The following is a 12,863-nucleotide window of genomic DNA, read 5'->3' as shown; positions in this document are numbered from 1 at the left end:
GACTGCCATTATACTCCAGTTCATAGCAAATCTCCAGTCCAGACATGGCTCATATGACTTACATGGCTTAGCTACTACAGCGTCTTGAACGTTGATGGCTATGTCGAGCTAATTTCTCAATCAAATCAGGGTCCGCCCTTTGACTCGTCACCCACCCCGAGTGCTTCATACCATACCCAGCATACGGGACCCTAGTAGCATTCGCCTCCGTGCTATTGTCTGATCTGGCTTACCCCTGGAAGACACGGACTCTTTTCTACTACAAAGCTCTATGTACACTGCCAGTCACGGAGAGATTTAGTCATGAGTATACGGTATCGACTCCCAAACTTGTGGCCTTTTGACCTTGCTCGACCGTTCACCCCCGTGGTCTTTCGACTTTCGCGAGATCATGGTACACCGAGGATCGACCGATGAGTTTCCCGTGGAAGAGAATTAGGTATAGGGGATAAAGGGAACTATATTCGAAGATAACCCTTCTAAACGAGAAATAGCAGATCAAGGAACATGGCATACTGGAAAGATAGTGTCAAAAGCTCAGTTCAGCCTAGAATAATAGTTGGCCCGGCATTGAGTGCCTCGGGCAGCCGATGCCAGCTATTCCTGTACAACACATACAGAACGTGCTTAAATAGGGGTGTTCCTACGGAAACATCTCTCTTTTAATTTTAAGAACCTTGCGTAGGCATCATGAGATGCATGCTCTTTCGAACCCCTCACATTCCCATACTGGCTCGTCTGCCTCTTGGCGTCCAGTCTTACAAGGAATATCGTTGCAGCTCATCACGAGAATGTTTAACTGAGTCCGATAGGTGCTTCAAATGCCCTCCGCTAAAAGCCAGGACCATGATGAATCCTGAGAAGATAAATGTCACCCCGACTAGTGTCTATAGATCAGAATATGACGCATTGAGAAAGTGAGCAAGGTGGGATGTATGGGCACTGACATATGATTGAAAGAACCTATCTAGCGGGGTAGGCGAAATTACCATCTTCATGAGGAAACTTGGAGATATTCAATGCGAAGAAGCTCGTTAAGAAGGAGGCCGGTAGCTGTATTGAAAGTTATTAGTATTTTGACATGCTTGCCCAAGAGGAATCACACGCACGAAGATGGTGACGGTGGTGAAGACCATGATGCTATCACCCTGGCTGCAGGTAGCCTGGGAATCTATAATTGTCGCTTCCTTCTGCTTCTGCTCCATCGGCCCATTAATCGGACTGTGGGCAGTGTTAACATCTTCAATCATGCGTTCAATACTAGCTTCCTGTTCTGCTGGCGTGATAAGTTGGTTCTTCTTGACCGTCGCGTTCTCTCTCCATAGTCGATCGACGAGCATCTGATCCCGGGTCACAGATTGTAATATCTTGAGCTCCTCCAGCACGGCATTGAGCTCTTGCAGAATATCCATCACCCTGGAGATATTTTGGTGGGGAAGCTCCTTGTCGGTTGCAAAGGAAGCTCCGTGCCGCCACCAATGCTTCAGAATCTTGGGGGCGTTTTTTTGCGAAATGGAAAAGGTCCTAAGCAGTAAGATGATGCTTTCTTTGAAAATAAGCAAAGGACGTTAAAACCACTGTGATAAAGCCATATCCAATTGGATTCCGGGGTTTGCTCGTACTTTCCTGTCCTCCAGATTGACGACCCAATGAATGAAATCGCGGAAGAGCTTTTCTCGTTTGCCACGCTTAAGAATCATTCAGTCGGATCTATTTATGCCAATAGTGGAGCGATACCTACCATGAGGCCAAGATATTGATGGAAAATATGGGAAACTGATCACTGAATGCCAGTGCTACTCTGGATCTCTTCGGAACTAAACAGACTTATACTTGTGTCGATCAGAGCGCGCGCCAGCAGTTCAATGGATAAGGTTGAGCCCGTCCCGTATCTGTTGAGATAGTCCAGTGCCAGCCCCGGCAAAATTGTTTCGCTTTCCTCTGTGGCTTTCGTTACTGCACGAACGACTCTTCGCCTTCTGTCTACAAAGAACCGTCGCCTCCCCGTGTTCTCTAGAATGGACCGTGATTATTAGATATTTTGAAGCTGGGGCGTTCTGAAAAAGTGGCTTGTTTCACTGGTTCCTTCTCGGGCGAGGCTGTTTTATAGTAGAATCACTATTCCGGGCAATAGAGAAGGGAAAACGCTCCTGGGCATCACGTAACGTCTAGAGTGCTTGTGTGTTCACTTACATTCTTTACAATAGTTTGAAAAGGAAGAATGATTTGAACGTGGAACCGTTAACCTCACTATAGCGTCAAATGTCTTAAGACATGGCCTTCAAGAATGATTTAATAAGCACCACAACACTTGAAGCAAGATTCCTGAAGTTCATTTTCAGAAACATCACTTCAAATCCATATCAGGTTAACGCATTTTGATAATTGCATACGTGTACAAGTTGAGGGGTTCTGTTAGTGAATCTGTGACAGATTTAAGAATAACACAATAAACGGTTCAACAGTTTCCCTTTGGCAATTGGAAAGACTAAATTCTGCTGTTGTTGCAAATATAGTTATGAATCGCCGCTGAATTCAGTCATATGTCCACATCAATAGTTCTCCATGATAAGTTGAGTCTTGGCCGAGTCTTCAGCAAGAAAGCAATTTGCACTCTGCAGCAATTCCATTAACTTAATCTTCTTTTTCGACGCTGTTTCGCGACTCTCCGTCTTGAATGAAGCCTCGACGATATCACGGCCTGCGCGGTCCCGGATGGGCCATACCTCAAGATACAGCCGCATCCCTTCCCACGAGCCAACATAGCGTTTGACAGGAACGGGACCGAAGATGCGAGAATCTCCTAATGTGCGAGTACCCCACCTGTCAGAATTCCAGTTGTCGAACTCTAATGGCGCATTTTCGATCAAAATCTGGCGCGATTCTGCTTCCTTTGGTAGCGCCGTGCCGTCCTCTTGTATCTTGTAGCTAATCGACAAGGTAAAGCTCTCATAACCCCATTCAATCTGCGCCTCCCATCTGCCGTTTGCGCCAAATTCAAAACCCTGATTGCTTGCCTCATTCAGGGTAGCATCGATTTGCTGCTCACTCGCGATAGCATACCGCTTCTTGTAAGTCAGCTCGAAGGCGGGACCCCCCTCTGTATAGCGAATGCGGGCGCTCCAGCCAGCATTGTAGAGCTCGAGGCTGGTCTTGTCGAGAAACTGGACATTGAGCTTCCGCGGCTCTTTCTTCAGCCCCAAGTCTGACTGGACGGAGCTCTTAAGCTTGGAGTCGGGAGTGAGGACCTTTTTGGGGTCGAGCAAGAGTCGCACCTCGATTTCGGAATCCATTTGTGGCACTTTCCGGCAGGGCGGCGAAACTTATACTATCTTCGCTATCGTGATATATATTCCCAGTAACTTATTCTACCATGTTGATGACTGCTCTAAATTTTTGAATCGGGATATAAGGTAGAGGTGCGCCTTTATCAGGGTTATGCTTTTGGTCTAGAACCGATGTTCTTTCGGTAGCGAAGTCAACCGCTTTCACCTGAGCTGAGGGGGATCTGAAGCCAAATACGAGCTCGAACCCGTGGCCTACTAAGTTAATATCGAGAGATCACGGATACTATCAATAGAACGCGAAGGAATATATGACTAGGGCCCGTGTCGTAACTGTGCCTAGAATGATATTGAGTTCTAATTCTTTCAAGCAGCTCGAGTCGATCTGTCATGCGGACCGAACCTGCTTACCAAACCGCAAACAGCAATAGCATCGGAGATAATTTTACCTGATTGGTGCCATACTCGTTTTCCTCGTATGACTAGCGAAGCTGAGGACCAGATAAAGTTCCAAGCCTGGGATCGACTGTCCAGTTCTTGCCAAGTTATAATCGAGGGCCGTCGGTTACGACCAGCGGGCTACATGGCCCCGACATCCAGAAGCGATGACAACCATACCTTAGAATACCGTACGATGCCTTTCTACTTAAGCTCTCTGTACATGAAATGCGGATTAAGCAGTATGGAAGTGTATGCCTCATTTCATCTCCAGCAATTGATTACGCCATATTATTATTTCGGCGATCGCGCGCTGCAATTACAGCCAGATCGTATATTCTTTCATTCCACTACAAAGAACATTCAAACTTTACGCATCCACGTCAGGGACCCTCCGGGGAAATCACCCGCTTGCGGAATTTCGCACGACAGCCTATTCTATCCACATGACCCTATGTAACATGACACAATCACCTCAGCTTTTTAGAGCTGCATTCCCAAACAACTCGACAAGGTTCCACAGTCCATAGAAACCTCAATTCTCACTTCAATCTGCTCGTATTCGAATTCACCTTGATGGTTCTTCACAATACTCATCATCTTCGAACGCAAGCGTCTGAGAACAGAAGGCTTAACTGTATCACGCAATTCTACGTAGACCCTGTTCGAGCCCCTCTAGGCTGTGGTCAGAAAATCCAATTAAGGGTGTGATGTTCCATGAACAGTATCATAATCTCTTTTCCACTTAATTTGTTTCGAGCTTATTAAGATTGAGTGCTTTGCTCTTTCAATTAGCCATCCACGGCATATGATGCTGTAACAGCCAGACCTGTTGTGCAACCAAGGCCGTGAAGTGTCACCGGTTACCCCCACATGGTTTCAATATTCATACCACGCCAGATGCAGAAAGCCGCGCAGGCGCAAACCAGTCTGTGCATGTAATAATGATCGGTAAGTGGCGGTCAAAAACTTGGGGGAATGTTATAATTGCTAAATCTGTAGAATCTAGAACAGTCCAAACAGAAGCCAAGAAAGCCCAGCCCAAGCAGACCCGATATCCATCACAAATAGATCTCGTGAAGAGCGAAGTCACTTCGTATAATACTAATAGACAATGAAAGCGCATCATCTGGATTGTTTATTGTATGGAAGGACTCTCGCAGTGACGTAAAGAGAACGGTCAGATGGCTAGGATACGGCATGCGATTTTGATATGCATGGCTTGATATTTAAGTGGTGATCGTCTAGGTAAAGAAAAACCATTAGAAAGGTTCTCAACAATCAGCAATTGGACTATTCTTACTCTACTGCCTCTCCTTCTACCCACATATCACCAGGCCGTGAACATGGCTCCTTTGTGTGGCATTATACCAGAATATGTCTTGAAAACCATTGTTGAAAGGGGATCGGCGCCACAGAACGTTATCACCCGCTGCCAAACAACGATCGGAAGAACACAACAGATTCAAAGTATCCGAGAAGCCCACAGGGAGAGTGTCGCGCCTCTGAGGCGGCAACAAGCCCCCCAAGGTATTGTTCCACCTTTTATCCTTGAACAACTAGCTCGCAATGCCCCGACAGAAGAACAACGCGATGCAGCCCGTCACACACTTGCACATAGTACTGAACATCGACTAGCGGTGGAACGTGGCGGCCGGTTAAACCGTACGGTCTACGATGCACAAAACTCACGCGCCGATCCTCCTCTGAGAAACGTCGTTCTGCTCAGAGAAGGTGACGAGCTTCTCGCCTTGGAGAAGGATCCCACCAATAATGCCAATGAGTGCTATGTTGGCCTTGGGAAGGCCTATGACTTCTTCTTCAGGTTCTTCGAGCAAGATTCCATTGACAATCGAGGCTTTAAGCTGGATGGCTTCGTCCATTCCGGGGAATTATTGAACGCCTTCTTTGACGGGCGAGCCTTTGTTTTTGGTGACGGAGACGGCGTGATCTTCAACGGATTCACAGACGAGCTTGATGTCATCGGCCACGAGTTCAGCCATGGGGTGGTGGAGTATACCAATCAACTTCCGTATAGTTTCCAGAGTGGTGCTCTCAATGAGCATCTGGCAGACGTCTTTGGTATTATGGTGAAGCAGTGGGGTGAAGGCCCACCCAAGACTGTTGACCAGTCTGACTGGCTTATTGGAGAGGGAATCTGGGCGGCGGGGGTAAATGGCAGGGCTCTCCGCGATATGAAAAACCCCGGACTGGCTTATAAAGATCCTCGAGTCGGGGATGACCGTCAACCTGCCCATTGGAGGGATTACAAGAATCTCAAGTTCAGCGAGGATTACGGCGGTGTTCACATCAATTCCGGCATCCCGAACCGCGCTTTCTATCTTGCCGCTACCTTGATTGGAGGATACGCGTGGGAAGGGGCTGGTCGGATCTGGTACAATGCACTGCGCAGTCGTGAAATTCCTTCCGATGGTACGGCGACATTCAAGGGTTTCGCCGATCTGACTATGAAACATGCTGAAAATCATGTGGATGACGTCAGGGAAGCTTGGGTTCTTGTTGGATATCCATTCTCTGCTTCTTCTGGGGGAAGGAACGAGTTAAGATGAGAATTCAGAAGGCGGTGGACTGCTGTGCTCGTCGGCTCTGCCTTTATACAAAAGTCTGTCATTCCTGTTTACTAGTAGCTTTAGCAAGTTTGCCAAACTTCCATCTTCACAAATTGATAGGCTCGATTTTCCTTCTGGATCCAAACTTCCGACTCTGTGCCAAGTTCCTCGCATAGTACGTCAGCTCTGAATGAGAAATTGATGCTGAAAATGGCACTCGCCACACTGCTGAGGGTGATACGAGCTGATATCTTGTGTGGTTTCAATTGTTCCTTCGTGGCGTGGATAGCTTGTTCAGCGGCTATAATAGCCTATCCGCGTGCTGGGCCAGGTTTTTATCCGTGGACAAAGAACTTTTGAGGCATAGCTGAAATCAACTGCATCATACACGAGTGAGTAAGGAAAGCTTATATTGTGAAGGTAAAAACAAGAGTATATTATCTCGTATCATGGTCTTTTTATCCTACCATCAAAGTTCATTTTTGAGTATAGTATAATTTTCGAATTTAGTTCTAACCTAAAGTAACCAGAGAATCCACAGCTACTAAAAAATACATGCTAGCTAGGCCCTATGCCAGAGATTGTTGAGTGACACTCATCCATTAAGCTCTGCACCATGATAATTCTCGATAGTTGACAGATGTCTGAAGCGCTGCAAGGCCGCTATTGTCAATGAACTAGATAGCCTGGCAAACGCTTTGATAAATATTGCACGTCAGGCAATCGATGGCTGACGCAAGATTGGAACAGTTGTGCTCCAAAGATGCTTCAAGACAATACTCGGTAAGAGGTACTAATATAGATAAAATTACATACAAGTTGCCCGCGGTCGATTCATATGTAGCAGCCTGTCTTGTTTTAATGTACCACGAGGTTCATCGAAGCCTGCATATTGACAGAGCAGGGATATCGGTCCTTCAATTCTAAGGTGCGCGACAAATAGCAGTATCAAGTGTAACAAGGAAGTAACATTCTTGAGGCTGAGTCAGTGGGTCTATGGTTGCCAATACTCTATGCCTACCAGCTATCCTGTAATGGAGTTCCTGGTTATCGGGGATATCGAGGAGGTAACGATTTAACTCTTTGACCATCGCAGTCACTGGTGACAGAAATACCCAAAAGCGAACGCAGGTGTCAGCTGGATGGAGTTGAGAACACGGATACGAGACCCCTTGGGTGATCCGTCAATCCTACCATCTAAGTTCTAACCCAGAGACGGTAATATGACGGAGCTGGTTCAGCCACAATATTAGAGGTCTCTCTCGATTCTTACTGGTCAATAGCGGATTCAAGTCGCGGGAGAGGTACATCGCGGTAGCTGGACTCGGAATGTCACAGTTTACATGGTACTGCTAGAAATACTCCATGTCCAAAGTTCTAGGCTTATGCGACGCCTATGTTCTATAATGGGCAGTGCCCAGAAAGAAACGGCACACACTCCCAGGTCCCAACGGTGACAGAATAGTCCTCTACAAAAGGGCAACATGAGTTCGTCACGATTCAAGTCGAGATATTGCATTTTATGGCATAATCAAGCATAATCAAAGTTTGGTTTCGGTGGGTTCGACACGAACCACGAACCATTCATCGGTGCATGGCTGCATGCGGCCACGAAGAGCTCCAACACAAAGCTTAAGTTATCTCCTTGATGATAGATTAGCTTTAGGGCTTGTAACTTTATCCTTTTGGTCTTGCAGGTACAGGTAAAACAAAGTTCAACATAAGTATAAGAATATTCGAGACTTCTAGACCTGACTATGTATAGACATACCTGTCCCTATCTATATCTTGGGTATAAAAATTAAGTGTAAGTGTTGTGGTTGTCTGGAAAACAGAGCTTGCAAATGGGCCTTTCAGTCTACCATTGCGATCGACACGACCACTGAAAAAGATGAACTCTCTTGCCCACCAACACCCTCCGACCCCGCAATACGGGCATTTTCCCAGATCTTCTCCGCATGCCCCTGAAGAGTGATATCGACCGCCGCCCGCGCCAGTACAGAGGGCGCCAGACTCCGAACCCGATCGACCAGTGTCACCTACCGACTAAGCACCATGCCCGGCCGCATGATATACGACTCAAACGAGGCAGGGTGCTCGGCTGCATACTCCACGAAGATATTCTCAGCTTGGCCCTAGCGTCTCTTCATCAATGTTTCTGTTTACACAATACCAAGAACCTTGGGGGGGGGTAAGAGATATACCCTCAACCGACGATACCCGGTTATCACCCACTAAGACTTCGTCTGATCGCGCTCGGCCATCCCGCCGCTGAAGTATACGAATCGGAATCTTGAACCGGCTGCATAAAGGCCCTCTTCTTGCTCCGCCCCGGGTCAAAGAAGCAGTAAAGCTCTCGTTGATTGACTTGGCAGCCTGGCGAGTATACTCCAGCGTCACCCGCCGGAAGGCCTCTTCGTCCACCGCCGCGCGCGAGGGCAGCACGCCTAGCGTTCAGATACACGTGGCGACGCCGCGGAGCAAGGCGGCGAGCTGTGGGTCGGAGTAGGAGATTAAGTCCTGGTCTTACATGCGGTGGACATGGAGCTTGGGATGCATGGGGTTATTTTATAGTTCGGACGCGACAGGATGAGGATCGAGGTGATTGAGGGGTGAGCTAGGCACTGGGTGAAGTCCTCTTGGCCGACGAAGCCGGTCGCTTCGATGAGGATAATTTTCATGATGCAGGTGCCTGTTTGATTGTTTGCGGAGTAGATTCAATTTGGGGGGGGGGGGGTGTGATCAAGATGGCAGCGGGTTAGCTTGGAGCTTGGAGCAACTTGTGGTCATTGCAGTGGTAAGGTAGTATAGAGCGGGGCATCGTAGTATGCGGGAGTGAATGGCTGGGCTTGCTATATAAGCAGAAGGATGGCTCATATTATTACATTGGGGGCTTTGTTCTGTTGCTTATCATACATCATTTTATGTTGGGCGCAGAGAGATGTCGGATATAGCGGCAATAAGCATCAGTCCAAACTAAGAATCTCACCCCTTGACTAGAAAGTGAATTTGATAGGTCGAAACCGGGCATGGCTCAGGTCTGATTGCTTATAAGTTCGGATGACGGGGAGCACAGGCGCATTGTAGGACTCGAATACAGTCATTTATAACTCGAATAGTGGGGTTTAGCAGCTACTGTACCTATTTCTGGTGATGTAGCATCGAAAAAATACATGGTTGAGGTTGTATAGCCGGTAAATCCGTCAACTGGCACCCATACCAGGTAGGTTGGTCTATAAACTAGAATCACTCCATCGTCCTCCTTTATCAATATCTACCTGTTTGCTTCAGCAGGTTGAACAATCAAGAAGCTCGTTACTTTTTTCTCGCACTGAACTTTTTTCTTGAACCGGGAACGCGATTGAAGCAGGTATAAAAGTCCTATCAAGGCACGTATTCTGATTTATTGTTTATGCCTGAAGCAAGACCTTTGAATGATATTCAACCAGTGGAAGTCATACTGAATTAAAAGAATTGGTACCATTAAGCAGACTAGTACAAAGTGACTCGAAAAATGCTTAGGTGTAACTCACACCAACTATATATACCGCGGCACGATAAAATGCAAAGCACCGAAATGCAGAGCATCAAGCGAATAGATCTATACCAGTGCCATGCAACCTGCCATGAACCCAACACCTCATCCTCACAACTTCTCCCTATCAGCCCGGGTCACCTTCAACATACCATCCTGATAGCTCGTCGCCATTAACCTCCCTTCTGGCGACCACAACCAGCTCTCATGGATCGCGCGACTATCCCCGGACCTAGGCGTCCAGCCCTCCTGAATAAACCACTTCTTGGACAATCCACCCTCCTCCTTAGCCTCTGCCTCTGCCCCAGCATCCCAATCAACCATCCGCACCGCCTCGCCCAGCTCATGAAACACAACCGTCAGCGTCAGACTCGCCAGCGCATCCCACACCTTCATCCCCAGCGCGCGCGGGATCAGCAGCAACGAATTCTTATCCGCCGCATACATATGCGCACACGCATACAGATTATCAAACTCGCCTTCCGTCTCCCTGCGCCTCAGCTCTTTCACCGCCCCATTCGCCTTCAGGGCCAACCCAGCGCCCACCCCTTCGGAATCAGAACCAGGCTGATCCCCCGGCGACCCCTTCAGCTTATAGAACGTCAACTGCCGATACCGATCCGGCTGCCGCCTCACCTCCTCTCTCCGGTTGACCGTCCGCATATCCACATTCCGCGCCTCCAAGCCAGGGAATTCCCGTTCCGGGATGCCGTGCTTCTCCCACTGCTCGCGCCAGTACTCGATGTAGAAGTCCGCGTCGACGCCGGGCTGGATCGCAAAGTCGTGGGGTTTCTTGCCGGCGAGAAGCGCGGCGTAGCGCTTCTGTGGGCTGACGGGCTGGTGCGCGAACGGCGCGGCGGCGGGCTGTTCGGCGCGTTTGAACGAGACCAAGCCCGAGAAGCAGATCTGGTTGGCCTGGCGGGCGTCGACGGCGCGCGTGCAGTAGCTTTTGCCGTCGCGGAGGTGGCGCACCGTGTATTCGTAGGGGATGTCTAATCGGCCCGGGAGGATGAAGGTGCCGGTTACGTTCTTTGATTTGGTTAGTGGGTGATATGAAGTTGGGGATAGGAAAGGTTCGGTGGAAGACATACATGGATGAGGAAGCCTTTGTCAACGGTCTGTGAGGCGGCGTAGGCCGATTGGGCGTAGACGTGGCCGCCGAATGCGCGACCTGCTTCGCCCGGTGGGTAGGGTGGTGCCAGAGATTGGAAGCGTTCGATATGTTCCGGACTGTTCGAGGAGGGTATTCGGCTCTCGTCCACGGGCAGGCGGCGGAGAGATATGAGCTCCGCGAAGGAGGAGGGGCTTTCGGTGTAGGATAGTTCCAGCATTTTGAATTCGTTCTGTCTATGTTTGATGTTGAAGAATCAAGTCAGAAGTGAAGAATAAAATGCTGCTTATATCGCTGTGCTTGATGCTCGTAATGGTCGGTATGTATAATCTCAGAGACGAATCCCTGATCCCTGTAGATTCGAGGGTTACGGTGGGTGCGGATGGGAGGTGACGGCGGTCTAAACCCGAAATATGTGCATGTGATGTGTTACTTCTGAGGATTTTGGCTTGAACAAGATAGGGACAATCTGGACAAAGAAGGTTGAGGAGGGGGATCTGCTATTGTTGAGGCTAATTAAGCGTATTCCGTTCCTGGACTGCATCATAACCGACGCATGTCGGAGCTAACCTCGGCTGAAGATGCCGTTGCGCTTTGCACGCGGGATGATCTGCGGCCAATCTACACTGCCTACTCCGGATTTTTTACATATGATTCGCAAGTCCAGATCTCGCTGTGTTCACTCTAAGGGTCATGCCTCTTACATTCTGTTGAGGCTGATCCATCTACCGATCGTCCCCTCCTGCAGCCCGGAGACAGCCCGCCAAACGAACTGGCAGTGCCGCTCAAACCACCGACTGATATCAATTAGCCTTGCACTCGACGCACCTTCGCTCACGACCAGCCCAAATGTCAAGTTTTCCTCCATAAGAAGAGAGTAGTTGTAGCCCACAGCAAACTCAGATGAATTGATCTCGCCATCGGTATTGGCCAAAAATCTGCCAGTTCAGGTATATGCGCCAACGATGCTGATATGATATACAACAAAGACACAAAGCAAAAAGAAAAAGAACACCCATCCCAAATATGATACAATAACGATCTAGACGCGTTGCGCCACGCGGGCACCCCAATGGAAGATCACCCGGCTCTTTTGTTTCTCGTCGCGAACATCAATAACAAGTGCAAAAATGACCATCTCACTCCGTCGCTCAGATGGAGTCGGTGAGCGGGCGGTATTTGTTCCAGTCCACCTTGCCCTCCACGTCCTTGATCTCCTCCAGCTTGTCGCCCAGCTTCACCACGGAGAAGCGGATCATACGGGGATCGAGACCGAGGGTGCGCTGAACGGCTTGCTGCACGGCTCCCGAGGAGTCGAAGCGCATAATGAAGTGGTGGCCTTCGTGGTAGCGGGCCTGGTGCTTGGTGGTAGGCCGGGGCAGGGTGAAGGTGCCCCAGTTGGTGTAGCCGCGGATTACACCGCCGGCGCGCAGGACCTGGACACCGGCATTACGGGCGATACTGCCTGTGAATTAGTGTCGGAGCAAAAAAGAGCGTATGGACAATGTCATTGAGATATAAGTCTGGTATTAGGAAAGTGTAGGGAAAGGAGTCGAGTCGGTACGTACTCGCGGACCTCGTGGAGGCTGCCGGGGCGGACCTGGTGTGATGTTAGCCACGACTCTCGATTCCTGCGAGAATGAAAGACACATACAACTGCAATCAGCTCGTACAACATGGCGGCGATCAATCCGTATAGAGGCAATTTATTCTGGATGGGCGACTGATCAACGAAAGGGACAAGCGGAGAGTAGACAACAAGCCCGGGAACATCTCAACAGGGAAAGGGAACCAGATTTTTCCGGGCCGCCGCCCGCAATGCTTTTTGCTTATCAGTTAATCGGCTTGGCAGCCCGAGTCCGTTATCAGTCCAGTATCAAGACAGTATCAGACCAGACTAGACTAGCTCCGGGAAGCGCTCGTCA

General features: G+C 49.0%; 5 protein-coding genes across 5 annotated transcripts; 1 reads left to right on the top strand and 4 right to left on the bottom strand.

Annotated features, from left to right (window-relative positions):
- Positions 1–963: 963 nt before the first annotated feature.
- Positions 964–1,744, bottom strand: BO82DRAFT_360179 (uncharacterized protein; the record flags this gene model as incomplete). The annotated part of the gene is made up of 4 exons (XM_025636751.1): positions 964–1,053; positions 1,110–1,490; positions 1,623–1,688; positions 1,742–1,744. The coding sequence occupies 4 exons, from the start codon at positions 1,742–1,744 to the stop codon at positions 964–966; spliced, it is 540 nt and encodes a 179-aa protein (XP_025497261.1).
- A 783-nt stretch (positions 1,745–2,527) lies between these two features.
- Positions 2,528–3,576, bottom strand: BO82DRAFT_1989 (uncharacterized protein). The gene has a single exon (XM_025630583.1). The coding sequence runs from the start codon at positions 3,291–3,293 to the stop codon at positions 2,553–2,555; it is 741 nt and encodes a 246-aa protein (XP_025497260.1). The 5' UTR covers positions 3,294–3,576; the 3' UTR covers positions 2,528–2,552.
- A 1,421-nt stretch (positions 3,577–4,997) lies between these two features.
- BO82DRAFT_1986 (thermolysin metallopeptidase) lies at positions 4,998–6,416 on the top strand. Its single transcript, XM_025630578.1, has 2 exons — positions 4,998–5,252; positions 5,361–6,416. Exons 1-2 carry the CDS (start codon positions 5,069–5,071, stop codon positions 6,290–6,292), a joined length of 1,116 nt encoding a protein of 371 aa, XP_025497259.1. The 5' UTR covers positions 4,998–5,068; the 3' UTR covers positions 6,293–6,416.
- A 3,455-nt stretch (positions 6,417–9,871) lies between these two features.
- Positions 9,872–11,367, bottom strand: BO82DRAFT_299152 (acyl-CoA thioesterase). Its single transcript, XM_025632013.1, has 2 exons — positions 10,919–11,367; positions 9,872–10,856 (listed from the first exon to the last, which is right to left on the bottom strand). The coding sequence occupies exons 1-2, from the start codon at positions 11,156–11,158 to the stop codon at positions 9,939–9,941; spliced, it is 1,158 nt and encodes a 385-aa protein (XP_025497258.1). The 5' UTR covers positions 11,159–11,367; the 3' UTR covers positions 9,872–9,938.
- Positions 11,368–11,824: 457 nt separating this feature from the next.
- BO82DRAFT_299149 (mitochondrial 37S ribosomal protein bS6m) lies at positions 11,825–12,704 on the bottom strand. The gene is made up of 3 exons (XM_025632012.1): positions 12,593–12,704; positions 12,507–12,538; positions 11,825–12,399 (listed from the first exon to the last, which is right to left on the bottom strand). Exons 1-3 carry the CDS (start codon positions 12,614–12,616, stop codon positions 12,090–12,092), a joined length of 366 nt encoding a protein of 121 aa, XP_025497257.1. The 5' UTR covers positions 12,617–12,704; the 3' UTR covers positions 11,825–12,089.
- Positions 12,705–12,863: the final 159 nt, after the last annotated feature.

The sequence above is a fragment of the Aspergillus uvarum genome (assembly GCF_003184745.1).
Source record: "Aspergillus uvarum CBS 121591 unplaced genomic scaffold BO82scaffold_1, whole genome shotgun sequence".
Taxonomy (NCBI): domain Eukaryota; kingdom Fungi; phylum Ascomycota; class Eurotiomycetes; order Eurotiales; family Aspergillaceae; genus Aspergillus; species Aspergillus uvarum.
Note: the sequence above shows the minus strand (reverse complement) of the source record. Positions and strands in the feature narration are given on the sequence as shown.